Source organism: Rutidosis leptorrhynchoides, chromosome 7 (assembly GCF_046630445.1).
Source record: "Rutidosis leptorrhynchoides isolate AG116_Rl617_1_P2 chromosome 7, CSIRO_AGI_Rlap_v1, whole genome shotgun sequence".
Taxonomy (NCBI): domain Eukaryota; kingdom Viridiplantae; phylum Streptophyta; class Magnoliopsida; order Asterales; family Asteraceae; genus Rutidosis; species Rutidosis leptorrhynchoides.
This window is the reverse complement of record NC_092339.1, coordinates 278,292,081-278,304,243: the sequence shown is the minus strand read 5'-3', so window position 1 is coordinate 278,304,243 and position 12,163 is coordinate 278,292,081. Positions and strand designations below refer to the sequence as shown.

The window sequence follows — 12,163 nt, the reverse complement described above, 5'->3', positions numbered from 1 at the left end:
CTCATATAGAGGTCAAAACCTCGCAACGAAATCAATTAATATGGAACGTTTTTAATCAATAAGAACGGGACATTTCAGTAATGACCATAACGTGTTCTGAAAGCAGTCTTTGGAATATCATCTTCTTTCACCCGCATTTGATGATACCCGGAACGTAAGTCAATCTTTGAATAAATAGACGAGCCTTGTAGTTGATCAAATAAGTCATCGATTCTCGGTAGTGGGCAACGGTTCTTGATGGTAAATTTGTTCAACTCTCGGTAGTCGATACACAACCTGAATGTACCATCTTTCTTCTTGACAAACAAAACAGGAGCTCCCCACGGTGATGTGCTTGGTCGAATGAAACCACGCTCTAAAAGTTCTTATAATTGGCTTTGCAGTTCTTTCATCTCGCTGGGTGCGAGTCTGTAAGGAGCACGAGCTATTGGTGCAGCTCCTGGTACAAGATCTATTTGAAATTCAACGGATCGATGTGGGGGTAATCCCGGTAATTCTTTCGGAAATACATCGGGAAATTCTTTTGCAATGGGAACATCATTGATGCTCTTTTTTTCAGTTTGTACTTTCTCGACGTGTGCTAGAACAGCATAGCAACCTTTTCTTATTAGTTTTTGTGCCTTCAAATTACTAATAAGATGTAGCTTCGTGTTGCCCTTTTCTCCGTACACCATTAAGGGTTTTCCTTTTTCTCGTATAATGCGAATTGCATTTTTGTAACAAACGATCTCTGTTTTCACTTCTTTCAACCAGTCCATACCGATTATCACATCAAAACTCCCTAACTCTACTGGTATCAAATCAATCTTAAATGTTTCGCTAACCAGTTTAATTTCTCGATTCCGACATATATTATCTGCTGAAATTAATTTACCATTTGCTAATTCGAGTAAAAATTTACTATCCAAAGGCGTCAATGGACAACTTAATTTAGCACAAAAATCTCTACTCATATAGCTTCTATCCGCACCCGAATCAAATAAAACGTAAGCGGATTTATGTTCAATAAGAAACGTACCCGTAACAAGCTCCGGGTCTTCCTGTGCCTCTGCCGCATTAATATTGAAAACTCTTTCGTGGCCTTGTCCATTCGTGTTCTCCTGGTTTGGGCAATTTCTAATAATGTGGCCCGGTTTTCCACATTTATAACAAACTACATTGGCATAACTTGCTCCGACACTACTTGCTCCGCCATTACTCGTTCCGACACCATTTGTTCCTTTTGTTCTATTAACCCCTAGTCCGTAGACCTCACACTTCACCGCACTATGACCATTTCTTTTACACTTGTTGCAAAATTTGGTGCAGAACCCCGAGTGATACTTTTCACACCTTTGGCATAGCTGCTTCTGATTGTTGTTGTTGTTGCGGTTATTATTATTGTTGGGATGATTGTTGTAGTTGCTGTTGTTGTTGTTGTTGTTGTTGTTGTTGTTGTTGTTGTTGTTGTTGTTGTTGTTGTTGTTGTTGTTGTTGTTGTTGTTGTTGTTGTTGTTGTTGTTGTTGTTGTTGTTGGGCCGTTTGTTGTAGTTGCGATTGATGTTGCGATTGTTGGGATAATTGTTGCGATTATTGTTGTAATTGCTGTTGTTGTTGTATTGGTGATTCTTATCACCGTTTTCCTCCCACTTTCTTTTGACTTGCTTCACATTGGCCTCTTCAGCAGTCTGTTCTTTAATTCTTTCTTCAATCTGGTTCACTAGTTTGTGAGCCATTCTACATGCCTGTTGTATGGAGGCGGGCTCGTGTGAACTTATATCTTCTTGGATTCTTTCCGGTAATCCTTTCACAAACGCGTCGATCTTCTCTTCCTCATCTTCGAATGCTCCCGGACATAATAGGCACAATTCTGTGAATCGTCTTTCGTACGTGGTAATATCAAATCCTTGGGTTCGTAACCCTCTAAGTTCTGTCTTGAGCTTATTGACCTCGGTTCTGGGACGGTACTTCTCGTTCATCAAGTGCTTGAATGCTGACCACGGTAGTGCGTACGCATCGTCTTATCCCACTTGCTCTAGATAGGTATTCCACCATGTTAACGCAGAACCTGTGAAGGTATGCGTAGCGTACTTCACTTTGTCCTCTTCAGTACACTTACTTATGGCAAACACCGATTCGACCTTCTCGGTCCACCGTTTCAATCCGATCGGTCCTTCGGTTCCATCAAATTCCAAAGGTTTGCAGGCAGTGAATTCTTTGTAGGTGCATCCTACACGATTTCCTGTACTGCTAGATCCAAGGTTATTGTTGGTATGCAGCGCAGCCTGTACTGCGGCTATGTTTGAAGCTCGAAAAGTACGGAATTCCTCTTCATTCATATTCACGGTGTGTCGAGTAGTCGGTGCCATTTCCTTCAAAATAGTCAAATGGAACAAGTTAATCATACATAATATTAAGAGTAGTTAATAGTATTTTGTAGCATAATATGAACTCATTTATAAAAGCTTTTTCTTCATATTAGCGTTTTATAAGTTTAAATTCGGGTAGTACATACCCGTTAAGTTCATACTTAGTAGCTAATATACAATTCAACTACTACAATTCTATATGAAAAACTGATTATAATAATATTTCGCGTTCAAACTTTTACACAATATTTTACAAACTTACAATACCGCTTATTTTACATATAGCATGAAATATAGCACACAATAAATTTGATACAAGATGGTTGTGAAGATAATTCTAGCTAGTACACAAGTCGTTCAGCAAAGGCAATAAAGACACGTAATTCATACGTCCAGAAACAAGTCATGCATTCTGGTTTTACTAGGATTACTTCCCATCCTTGGTCTTGTGGAACATAACCGTTATGGCCGTTGATAAGACAGCGTGTTGTAACGTCGTCAAAGGGATGAGGGTTACGTAATGTCCAACAGTCCCGTAACAATCTAAAAACCTCATTTCTTACCCCAATTACCGACTCCATCACTTGTGGGAACGTTTTGTTTAATAGTTGTAGCCCGGTGTTCTTGTTCTCACTTTGGTGAGAAGCGAACATTACTAATCCGTAAGCATAACATGCTTCTTTATGTTGCATGTTAGCCGCTTTTTCTAAATCACGAAGTCCAATATTCGGATATATTGAGTCAAAATAATTTCTTAACCCATTGCGTAAAATAGCATTTGGGTTCCCCGCAATATATGCGTCAAAGTAAACACATCGTAACTTATGGATTTCCCAATGCGATATCCCCCATCTTTCGAACGAAAGCCTTTTATAAACCAAGGCATTCTTGGAACGTTCTTCGAATGTCTTACAAACTGATCTCGCCTTAAATAGTTGTGCCGAAGAATTCTGACCGACTCTAGACAAGATTTCATCAATCATGTCTCCAGGTAGGTCTCTTAAAATATTGGGTTGTCTATCCATTTTGTGTTTTTATACTGTAAAATAGACAAGAGTTAGATTCATAAAAAAAATACTTATTAATACAAGCAATTTTTACATATATCATAAAGCAAAAGCACACTATATTACATATATTACACCACACGAATACAACTATCTTATTCCGACTCGCTTGTTTCTTCTTCTTCGGTTTTGGTTCGTTTTGCCAAGTTTCAAGGGATATATGATGTTCTCCTAATACGAGCCGTCGTTTTCCACATTGGTTTAGAAAGACCTGGTGGTTTAGAGTTTCCCGGGTCATTGTTACAACTTAAGGACTTCGGGGGTTGACGATAGATATAAAGTTCATCGGGGTTGGAATTAGATTTCTCTATTTTTATGCCCTTTCCCTTATTATTTTATTTTGTCTTTTTAAATTCAGTTGGGGTAATTTCTATAACATCATCGAAATTCTCGTCGGAATCCGATTCATCGGAGAATTGGTAATCCTCCCAATATTTTGCTTCCTTGGCGGAAACACCATTGACCATAATTAACCTTGGTCGGTTGGTTGAGGATTTTCTTTTACTTAACCGTTTTATTATTCCCCCCACCAGTTCTATTTCTTCATCCGGTTCCAATTCTTCTTCCGGTTCCGATTCTTCTTCCGGTTCTGACTCTTCTTCAGGTTCCTCTTCGGGAACTTGTGAATCAGTCCACGAATCATTCCAATTTACATTTGACTCTTCATTATTATTAGGTGAGTCAATGGGACTTATTCTAGAGGTAGACATCTATCACATAATATCAAACGCGTTAAGAGATTAATATATCACATAATATTCACATGTTAAAAATATATAGTTTCCAACAAAATTTGTTAAGCAATCATTTTTCAAGTAAACACGGTCGAAGTCCAGACTCACTAATACATCCTAACAAACTCGATAAGACACACTAATGCAAAATTCTGGTTCTCTAAGACCAACGCTCTGATACCAACTGAAATGTCCCGTTCTTATTGATTAAAAACGTTCCATATTAATTGATTTCGTTGCGAGGTTTTGACCTCTATATGAGACGTTTTTCAAAGACTGCATTCATTTTAAAACAAACCATAACCTTTATTTCATCAATAAGGGTTTAAAAAGTTTTACGTAGATTATCAAATAATGATAATCTAAAATATCCTGTTTACACACGACCATTACATAATGGTTTACAATACAAATATGTTACAACAAAATAAGTTTCTTGAATGCAGTTTTTACACAATATCATACAAGCATGGACTCCAAATCTCGTCCTTATTTAAGTATGCGACAGCAGAAGCTCTTAATAATCACCTGAGAATAAACATGCTTAAAACGTCAACAAAAATGTTGGTGAGTTATAGGTTTAACCTATATATATCAAATCATAATAATAGACCACAAGATTTCATATTTCAATACACATCCCATACATAGAGATAAAAATCATTCATATGGTGAACACCTGGTAACCGACATTAACACGATGCATATATAAGAATATCCCCATCTTTCCGGGACACCCTTCGGATATGATATAAATTTCGAAGTACTAAAGCATCCGGTACTTTGGATGGGGTTTGGTAGGCCCAATAGATCTATCTTTAGGATTCGCGTCAATTAGGGTGTCTGTTCCCTAATTCTTAGATTACCAGACTTAATAAAAAGGGGCATATTCGATTTCGATAATTCAACCATAGAATGTAGTTTCACGTACTTGTGTCTATTTTGTAAATCATTTATAAAACTTGCATGTATTCTCATCCCAAAAATATTAGATTTTAAAAGTGGGACTATAACTCACTTTCACAGATTTTTACTTCGTCGGGAAGTAAGACTTGGCCACTGGTTGATTCACGAACCTATAACAATATATACATATATATCAAAGTATATTCAAAATATATTTACAACACTTTTAATATATTTTGATGTTTTAAGTTTATTAAGTCAGCTGTCCTCGTTAGTAACCTACAACTAGTTGTCCACAGTTAGATGTACAGAAATAAATCGATAAATATTATCTTGAATCAATCCACGACCCAGTGTATACGTATCTCAGTATTGATCACAACTCAAACTATATATATTTTGGAATCAACCTCAACCCTGTATAGCTAACTCCAACATTCACATATAGAGTGTCTATGGTTGTTCCGAAATATATATAGATGTGTCGACATGATATGTCGAAACATTGTATACGTGTCTATGGTATCTCAAGATTACATAATATACAATACAAGTTGATTAAGTTATGGTTGGAATAGATTTGTTACCAATTTTCAAGTAGCTAAAATGAGAAAAATTATCCAATCTTGTTTTACCCATAACTTCTTCATTTTAAATCCGTTATCAAATTGCTATGGTTTCATATTGAACTCTATTTTATGAATCTAAACAGAAAAAGTATAGGTTTATAGTCGGAAAAATAAGTTACAAGTCTTTTTTGTAAAGGTAGTCATTTCAGTCGAAAGAACGACGTCTAGATGACCATTTTAGAAAACATACTTCCACTTTGAGTTTAACCATATTTTTGGATATAGTTTCATGTTCATAATAAAAATCATTTTCTCAGAATAACAACTTTTAAATCAAAGTTTATCATAGTTTTTAATTAACTAACCCAAAACAGCCCGCGGTGTTACTACGACGGCGTAAATCCGGTTTTACGGTGTTTTTCGTGTTTCCAGGTTTTAAATCATTAAGTTAGCATATCATATAGATATAGAAAATGTGTTTAGTTGATTTTAAAAGTCAAGTTAGAAGGATTAACTTTTGTTTGCGAACAAGTTTAGAATTAACTAAACTATGTTCTAGTGATTACAAGTTTAAACCTTCGAATAAGATAGCTTTATATGTATGAATCGAATGATGTTATGAACATCATTACTACCTTAAGTTCCTTGGATAAACCTACTGGAAAAGAGAAAAATAGATCTAGCTTCAACGAATCCTTGGATGGCTCGAAGTTCTTGAAGCAGAATCATGACACGAAAACAAGTTCAAGTAAGATCATCACTTGAAATAAGATTGTTATAGTTATAGAAATTGAACCAAAGTTTGAATATGATTATTACCTTGTATTAGAATGATAACCTACTGTAATAAACAAAGATTTCTTGAGGTTGGATGATCACCTTACAAGATTGGAAGTGAGCTAGCAAATTTGAAAGTATTCTTGATTTTATGTAACTAGAACTTGTAGAATATATGAAGAACACTTAGAACTTGAAGATAGAACTTGAGAGAGATCAATTAGATGAAGAAAATTGAAGAATTAAAGTGTTTGTAGGTGTTTTTGATCGTTGGTGTATGGATTAGATATAAAGGATATGTAATTTTGTTTTCATGTAAATAAGTCATGAATGATTACTCATATTTTTTGTAATTTTATGAGATATTTCATGCTAGTTGCCAAATGATGGTTCCCACATGTGTTAGGTGACTCACATGGGCTGTTAAGAGCTGATCATTGGAGTGTATATACCAATAGTACATACATCTAAAAGCTGTGTATTGTACGAGAACGAATACGGGTGCATACGAGTAGAATTGTTGATGAAACTGAACGAGGATGTAATTGTAAGAATTTTTGTTAAGTAGAACTATTTTGATAAGTGTATTGAAGTCTTTCAAAAGTGTATAAATACATATTAAAACACTACATGTATATACATTTTAACTGAGTCGTTAAGTCATCATTAGTCGTTACATGTAAGTGTTGTTTTGAAACCTTTAGGTTAACGATCTTGTTAAATGTTGTTAACCCAATGTTTATAATATCAAATGAGATTTTAAATTATTATATTATCATGATATTATCATGTATGAATATCTCTTAATATGATATATATACATTAAATGTCTTTACAACGATAATCGTTACATATATGTCTCGTTTAAAAATCATTAAGTTAGTTGTCTTGTTTTTACATATGTAGTTCATTGTTAATATACTTAATGATATGTTTACTTATCATAGTATCATGTTAACTATATATATATATATATCCATATATATGTCATCATATAGTTTTTATAAGTTTTAACGTTCGTGAATCACCGGTCAACTTGGGTGGTCAATTGTCTATATGAAACATATTTCAATTAATCAAGTCTTAACAAGTTTGATTGCTTAACATGTTGGAAACATTTAATCATGTAAATATCAATCTCAATTAATATATATAAACATGGAAAAGTTCGGGTCACTACACATTTGACTCCACGGTAGACCGTGGTTTGACCGCACGTCTTAAGTAAGTTTAATTAAGGTACAAGTTCCATCATACCCAACCCATTCCTAAGAGAGTGAAGGTCTCCTTTTTTAGTGATTTAGTAAAAATGTTAGCAATGTTTTCTAAGGAGTCTACCTTATCAATCACAATATTTCCTTTTTGGACATGATCACGTAAGAAGTGGTGCCCAATGTCTATCTGTTTAGTCCTAGAGTGTGATATTTTATTTCTAGATAGGTCTTTAGCACTCTTATTATCACAACAAATAGGTATTTCAGAAGAGATGATGCTGTAATCGATGAAGGTTTGTTTCATCAATAGCACTTGTGCACATGCTCTTTCTACGGAAACATATTCTGCTTCGGTAGTAGATAGTGCAACGGATGTTTGCTTCTTAGAGAACCATGACGTTAAGCAAAGTCTGACAAATGCACATACACCACTTGTGCTCTTTCGATCAATCAACGATCCTCCGTGGTCGGAATCAGCAAAGCACATAATGTCAACACCGGTGAACTTTGGATACCATAGACCAAGGTGCATGGTTCCTTTCAAATATCTAAAGATTCATTTGACCGCTTCTACGTGAGACATTTTTGGATTCTCTTGGAATCTTGCACACAAGCACACACTAGACATAATATCGGGTAGGCTAGCTAGCCATTAAGTATAGAAGGGATCCAATCATTCCCCTATACTTGGTACTATCGAATGAATCTCCTTCCCCTTCAAGAGTAAGCTTGACATTGGTAGCCATTCGAGTGGCCATCGGTTTTGAGTTTTCCATTCCAAACTTTTTGAGCATATCATGAATATACTTTTGTTGATTGATGAACGTTCCATCTTCTAGTTGCTTAATTTGAAGTCCGAGAAAGAACTTGAGTTCACCCATCATGCTCATTTCAAACTCATCATGCATTAACTTACAAAACTCATTGCTAAGAGACTCATTAGTAGAACCAAATACAATATCAGCAACATATATTTGAACAATAACCAAATCATTTTCATGCTTTTTGACAAATTATTATCAATTTTTCCCATTTCATATCGATGATTAATAAGGAAAGTTTTAAGTCTCTCATACCAAGCTCTAGGTGCTTGTTTGAGTCCAAATAGGGCTTTCTAAAGTTTAAACACATGATATGGTTTTTCAAAGTCTTCAAAGCCCGAGGGTTGTGACACATATACTTCTTCATTTATGACACCATTTAGAAAATCACTTTTAACATCCATTTGATATAGTTTTAAGTTATTGGCACATGCATATGCAAGAAGTATTCTAATGGACTCTAGTCTAGCTACGGGGGCAAAGGTTTCATCATAATCAATTCCTTCTTGTTGACTATACCCTTGTGCAACCAAACTAGCTTTGTTTCTAACAATCTTTCTATCTTCATCTAGTTTGTTTCTATATAACCATTTGGTTCCTATAATATTTTTCTCGCTTGTTAAGGGAACCAAATCCCATACATCACTTCTTTGGAATTGGTTTAATTCCTATTGCATGGCTTCTACCCAACTTTCATCTAATAAAGCTTCTTTGACATTTTTGGGTTCTATTTGGGAGATGAATGCGTAGTTTGCAACTAGATTGAAGATTTGTGATCGTGTGGTTCTAGTGTTGATATCTCCAATGACTTGTTCTATTGGATGATCCTTAATATGTTTAAGGTCGGTTGTGGATTCTAAATTATCTTTGCTAGAGTCATTTTCCAAATGAGATTCTTTCTCATTGGTTTCTTCGACTTCTTTAGACTCATTTTGGTTTGTGCTAGACACAATGGCTTCTTGCTCAATCACATCATCATCTACTAGTGGTTTGGATTTTGGTGGAGGAGTTTCATCAAAGTTGACATCTAATGATTCTTCTATGACATTAGTATACTTGTTTAGAACCCTATAGGCTTTGCTTTCTAACGAGTATCCTAGGAAAACTCCTTCATAGGCTTTAGGTTCAAACTTAGTTAAGTACTCCTTTTTGTTTAAAATAAAGCATTTACATCCAAATACCCTAAGGCGACTTACGTTGGGTTTCCTACCATTTAGGATTTCATAGCGTGTTTTATCCATTGAATGCCTAGTTAGGACTCTATTTTGAATATACGTGGAGGTTGCGACCGCTTCACAACTTTTGAGGGATTGACTGTTCATTTAACATTGTTCTACTTATTTCTTGAAGAGTTAGGTTTTTCCATTCAACAACCCCATTTGATTGGGAAGTGCGAGGAGCTGAGAAATTATGACAAATTCTATGTAAATCACAAAAGACTCCAAATTGGGCATCATTATCAAATTCTCTTCCATGGTTCGTTCGTATGGTGACAATTGTACACCTAAGTAAGTTTTATATATTTGTAGCAAAAATTATGAATCTTTCAAAAGCTTCATTTTTGTGTTTTAAAAAAAATGTCCATGTATATCTAGAAAAATCATCAACTATTACTAGGGTGTAGAAATTCACACCATAGCTTTGAACGGATGATGGACAAAACAAGTCCATGTGTAAGAGTTCTAGATATCTTTTAGTCGAAATGAAATTCTTAGGTTTATGACTAGCATGGACTTATTTACCTACTTTACATGCATCATAAAAATGACTTTCATATTTTAGCTTGGGTAAATCTCTAACCATTTCTTTAGAAGATATATTGTGAATTAATTTCATATTACCATGCCCAAGTCTCCTATGCCACAAAGTGGTAGTGTCATGAATGGAAGTGAGACAAATATCTAAATTTTTAAAGTCATTTAGTTTACATGTGTAAAGGCCTTTTTTCCTAATTCCGTTTATAACATTTTTACCATCTTTGGTTATATGTGAAGATAATTTAGTGAATGTCATGTTATACCCTTTATCACATATTTTACCAACACTTAGAAAATTAAAACTTAGGTTTTTAATATGCAATACATCTTCAAGTGTAATTTTAGAGTTAGTGATGTTACCTTTACCGACGATTTTAGTCGTACGTCGCCGCCAAAGATTACGTCACCACCATTATGTTCTTTGTACCTGGTGAAGAAGTCTTTTTTCCCCGTCATGTGCGTTGTACATCCACTATCAATAATCCAATCTTCTTCTTGTACAACGCCATTTAGGCAAACCTATATTTGGTTGATTAGTGACTTTGGTACCCAATGTTTATTGGGTTCGGGAAGATTAGCATTGAAAACTCCTAATCTAACCTAATTTTTTACTACTTTAGCGTTGTAGTTTCCTTTTGTTTGAGCCCTTGTTTCAATGATTTTCTTCCTAGGGTTTCTAGAGTGATTAGTCTTATTTTCTAAGAAATTCCCTTTAGATTATACCCTTTTTGGTGGTCTAGTTTTTGAGAGAGGACCTGCGGTCGAATTGACCGTGCTTCGACCGCACAGCTCCTGTAACATTTTGATATTCTTGACGCTTAACAAACACTATAGGTTGTTGTTTCGATGGTTTAATTTTGAGAGTGCTTTCTTTAAACCCTAACCCATGTTTGTTATCGCTGATTCTTTGAACACTTAAGATGTCTTTAGTAGTTTTTCACTTTTATTAAATATTAAAAACTTGATTTTATTCTCAAGTAGTTTGACGGTTTTGTTAAGTGTTCTATTTTCATGCTTTAGATCATCACAAGTAAGGCATTCATGTGAGTTAGTTATTCTTTCATTTAGCCTAGATACTTCTAGCTTAAGTGAGCTATTTTCTTCTTTTAAGTTGGCATTACTAGTGCTAACTCTACTACTTAGATCACAAAGCTTAACGAAATTATCAAAATTGAATTCAAAGGAGTTTGGAAGAACCTCATTGTCGATTTGTCCGACAAGGCAAGCTTTATCATCTCTTTCTGAGCTCGGTGCATGGATGGCCATGAGACATATTTCCTTTCCTTCTTCTTGTGTCTCATTTTCTTCTTCGTCCCAAGCACCTCCTAGAAACGCCTTCTCGTTCTTTCTTTTGGGACATTCACTTATCAAATGATTTGGATCACTGCATGCAAAACATTTCCTTACGAACTTCGTATTGGAATCAAAGGGTGCCTTCTGTAACATCCCGCCTTTTTCCATTTACTTTCCGTTTAATTATTTAAAGTCCGTTACATGATTATAACATCCTTCGTTAATACGCATTTTAAAACATCTTGTTTACGTAACTCACGCACCCACAACCGAACTTGAGGGACTAATTTTGCCAAGGTGCCAAAGAGGTGACTAGCTTTGACTAGTCAACCCCACCTCCCCATTTTCCTTTTTCATTTCATTTCCATTTTCATTTAATACTTTCCAAATTTCTCTCAATCTTCATTTCAAAGAATCATCATCTAATTCCAACCGAGCAAGCTTCAATCAAAACAAATTACATATTTGAACTCCTTGCAACTTCCTCTTCGATTCCATACCGATTACATCTCATTTGGGTAACTTTTTAAAATCACTAGATTTTGTGTTCTTGATGTTTTTAACTTATTAAGTTGTTAATTAGTGTCTATGGCTCAAGTCTAACATGAATATATGATTTATATGTTATATCTTGTTATTTGGTAACTAGCATGAACTTGAAACTTTGGTGTGTTTGA

At 35.0% G+C, this 12,163-nt stretch overlaps 1 protein-coding gene across 1 annotated transcript; it reads right to left on the bottom strand.

The window, feature by feature from the left end:
- Positions 1-8,256: 8,256 nt before the first annotated feature.
- LOC139860036 (uncharacterized) lies at positions 8,257-11,639 on the bottom strand. The gene is made up of 5 exons (XM_071848810.1): positions 11,271-11,639; positions 10,554-10,712; positions 10,278-10,337; positions 9,246-9,581; positions 8,257-8,397 (listed from the first exon to the last, which is right to left on the bottom strand). The coding sequence occupies exons 1-5, from the start codon at positions 11,637-11,639 to the stop codon at positions 8,257-8,259; spliced, it is 1,065 nt and encodes a 354-aa protein (XP_071704911.1).
- Positions 11,640-12,163: the final 524 nt, after the last annotated feature.

What these genes read in the sequence shown, in the direction of transcription:
- LOC139860036 (XM_071848810.1), bottom strand. Translation starts at nt 11,639, where the DNA reads ATGTTACAGAAGGCACCCTTTGATTCCAATACGAAGTTCGTAAGGAAA. An exon ending in GACTAAAATCGTCGGTAAAG is followed by an intron (nt 10,338 to 10,553) that starts GTAACATCACTA and finishes TTAAAAATTTAG; the next exon opens with ATATTTGTCTCACTTCCATT. An exon ending in GCATAGGAGACTTGGGCATG is followed by an intron (nt 9,582 to 10,277) that starts GTAATATGAAAT and finishes TTAAACAAAAAG; the next exon opens with GAGTACTTAACTAAGTTTGA.